This window comes from Oryza glaberrima, chromosome 3, assembly GCF_000147395.1.
Source record: "Oryza glaberrima chromosome 3, OglaRS2, whole genome shotgun sequence".
In the NCBI taxonomy this organism is placed as follows: Eukaryota; Viridiplantae; Streptophyta; class Magnoliopsida; order Poales; family Poaceae; genus Oryza; species Oryza glaberrima.
This window is the reverse complement of record NC_068328.1, coordinates 9,633,368-9,635,856: the sequence shown is the minus strand read 5'-3', so window position 1 is coordinate 9,635,856 and position 2,489 is coordinate 9,633,368. Positions and strand designations below refer to the sequence as shown.

The 2,489-nt window shown below is 52.0% G+C and overlaps 1 protein-coding gene across 1 annotated transcript; it reads right to left on the bottom strand.

The window, feature by feature from the left end:
* Nucleotides 1-228: 228 nt before the first annotated feature.
* LOC127765070 (probable protein phosphatase 2C 32) lies at nucleotides 229-2,267 on the bottom strand. Its single transcript, XM_052289870.1, has 3 exons — nucleotides 1,681-2,267; nucleotides 1,194-1,541; nucleotides 229-1,034 (listed from the first exon to the last, which is right to left on the bottom strand). Exons 1-3 carry the CDS (start codon nucleotides 2,161-2,163, stop codon nucleotides 690-692), a joined length of 1,176 nt encoding a protein of 391 aa, XP_052145830.1. The 5' UTR covers nucleotides 2,164-2,267; the 3' UTR covers nucleotides 229-689.
* Nucleotides 2,268-2,489: the final 222 nt, after the last annotated feature.

Below are 2,489 nucleotides of genomic sequence, written 5' to 3'. Positions count from 1 at the left end.
TTGTTCAGATTGGAGCAGCCTTGGCAAAATATAAACAAAGTAATCATAAATAATTTATCGGTAAAATATTTATATTTGTATTGTTTGCAGTAAAATGTTTATCTATGTATTATGTTTGCGGTTTAAAGACTCAAATTTTGCCTACAGGCTTTCAGCCAACCCAACAAGCAACACAACACACCCATACTGGGCCAAGAAATAGAAACATCTTAACAAAGCTAGTGCGACTCAGATAAATATTAAAGGATATCTTAAGCTGCTGTGTATTGAATCAATTAAAATCTCAGAGAAACTATCCATACCAACTAACCATGTACAGAGGCAAATAGTAGCCTTACAGTATGAGGTGAGTAGTAACTCGCCTTATTACATTAGAATCAAAGAATGAATTGAATCAGTTTACAGAAAGAATGGTGCTATGAATAAAAAGAATTGAATGTTGGAACCCCAGCAAAATAGTGCAAGCTCCTAAAATTTTGCTTGCCAAGTGACATACTATCTGAATACCCTCCTCTTCCACACTTCTTTACCACCGCTCTGTTAGTGCGCTAAGCTGGAGCGAGTTCAGTCTCCCTTCAACAAGTTAAAATTATGCTATCTGAATACCCTGCTCTTCCACACATTTTACCACCGCTGTGCTAATAAGCTGGAGTGTGAGTTCAGTCTCTCCCTCCAACGACAAGTTAAAATTATCTTGAGAATTGCTGCAGCTGTATGATCACAATGCTGATATCGTCAGTCGAGCCCCTAGTAACCGCAGTTTCGACGAGCCTCCTGCAAGCAGTCATGCGAGAAGCTTTGTCGTTGCTGATGCAAAGCGGCCTGGCAATGTCAACTGCCTCCTGGTTCTCCACCTTGTCCCACAAACCATCAGAGGCAAGAATCAAGAATTCGCACTGCGAATCAACACCCAGAGTTGTGGTGTCTGGATCAGACACCACCCACTGCTTGAGGTGTGCATCACCGATGCCTCTTGACACTGCTAAGGATCCCTGAACTCGCCATGTTCCTCGGTAATTCACCACGAATCCACCCTGAAATTGACAGAAGAAAAGCACATAAGTCTTCAACTCATGATAGCTCAGAACTCAGATTAAAACACTCTGCAACAAGCCAACATCATCAAAGGTCTACTTAGCTAGTGCAGGAAATGATGCAAGAAAGCGAGAATGGCAAGTGCAGGCACCACTTACCAGATTCTCAATTCTTTCCCTCTCATCCTCGCGCGAGGCCCGGTGATCAGAGGTGAGCGCCTCTGCCTTCCCGGCGCGGCTGAGCACGGCACGGCAATCTCCGGCATTAGACACAACGAGGCCACCTTTCTGCAGCAAAGCGGTGACGCAGCAGGCGCCCCCGCTCTCCTCCCTCTTGAGGAATTCCTCGTCCGTCTTCAGGTAGCACCGCTTCACTGCCTGTTCAGTCTCGCCACTGTCGCCGCCGTCCACCTTGCACATCTCCTCGGCCATGAACTTGGGCATGTTCTCGGCGACGAACTCCGCCGCGCTCTTCCCGCCGTGGCCATCGAATACACCAAAAAAGGCCTACACAATCGAAAATAAATTCCAGAAATTTTAGTACAGAAGAAGAAATCTACGAAGTCTCCCCAAAACCCTCTCCTGATCGAAGAGAAGTGTGAACTTATTTTACGCGAATCGAACGGAGAAGTCGTGTGGAGCTTACCACTTTGGGGTCTCCGCCGAGGGCGACCTTGGCCACATGCCGGTCCTCCATCTCCACCCTTCTCCTCCCCTTTCCCCTCCGGCAGTACACCGCGAAATCCTCGCCGTCCTCCTCCACCTCGTTCCTCGGATCCGATTCCACCGCGGCCACCGCCGCGGCGGCGGCGGCAGCGGCCGCCCCGCCGCACACCGGAACCACGAGAGGGGCCGGGCGCCGCCTCTTAAGCACGGACCCCGCAGGGGCGGAGACCACCGCAGCCGCGGCGGCCGACGGCTGGGGCGACGGCGTGGCCTCCTCGCGCAGGTGGGCGCGCAGCGCGAAGGGGCGGAGCGGCGACCCGGCGGGGGGCGCGGCCTGCGCCGGCGAGGACGCGGCGACGGATACGGACTCCGGCGAGGCGGACGCGGACGCGGCCTTGCAGGAGAGCGGGCGGCGCGACGGCGAGAACACCGGCGAGCTCGGGATGGCGACCGTGCAGGACATCGCGACTCGCGAGGGCTCTATCTCTCTCTCGGAGACGCGGTCTTCCTCCTCCTCGCCGCTCGCGTGTTCAGCTTTTCCTCGGGTTGTGTTTCTGTTTTGGATGGGTTTGGCGAATTGCCCGTTGGAACGGGCGTTATATATGGGGAGGGTCAAGGACGCGTGCGGTGGGGAAACGGACCGATAAGCACAAAGACTTCACTGCCACTAGAAAGAAATGGGAGAAGAATAGATGCTTCGGTTTTACTGAAATGTTCTGTTGCAAGGTGTAAAACTTTTGTTTACCAACAAGAAATTACAAATACCTACAGTAGCTTTGCATAGAAAAT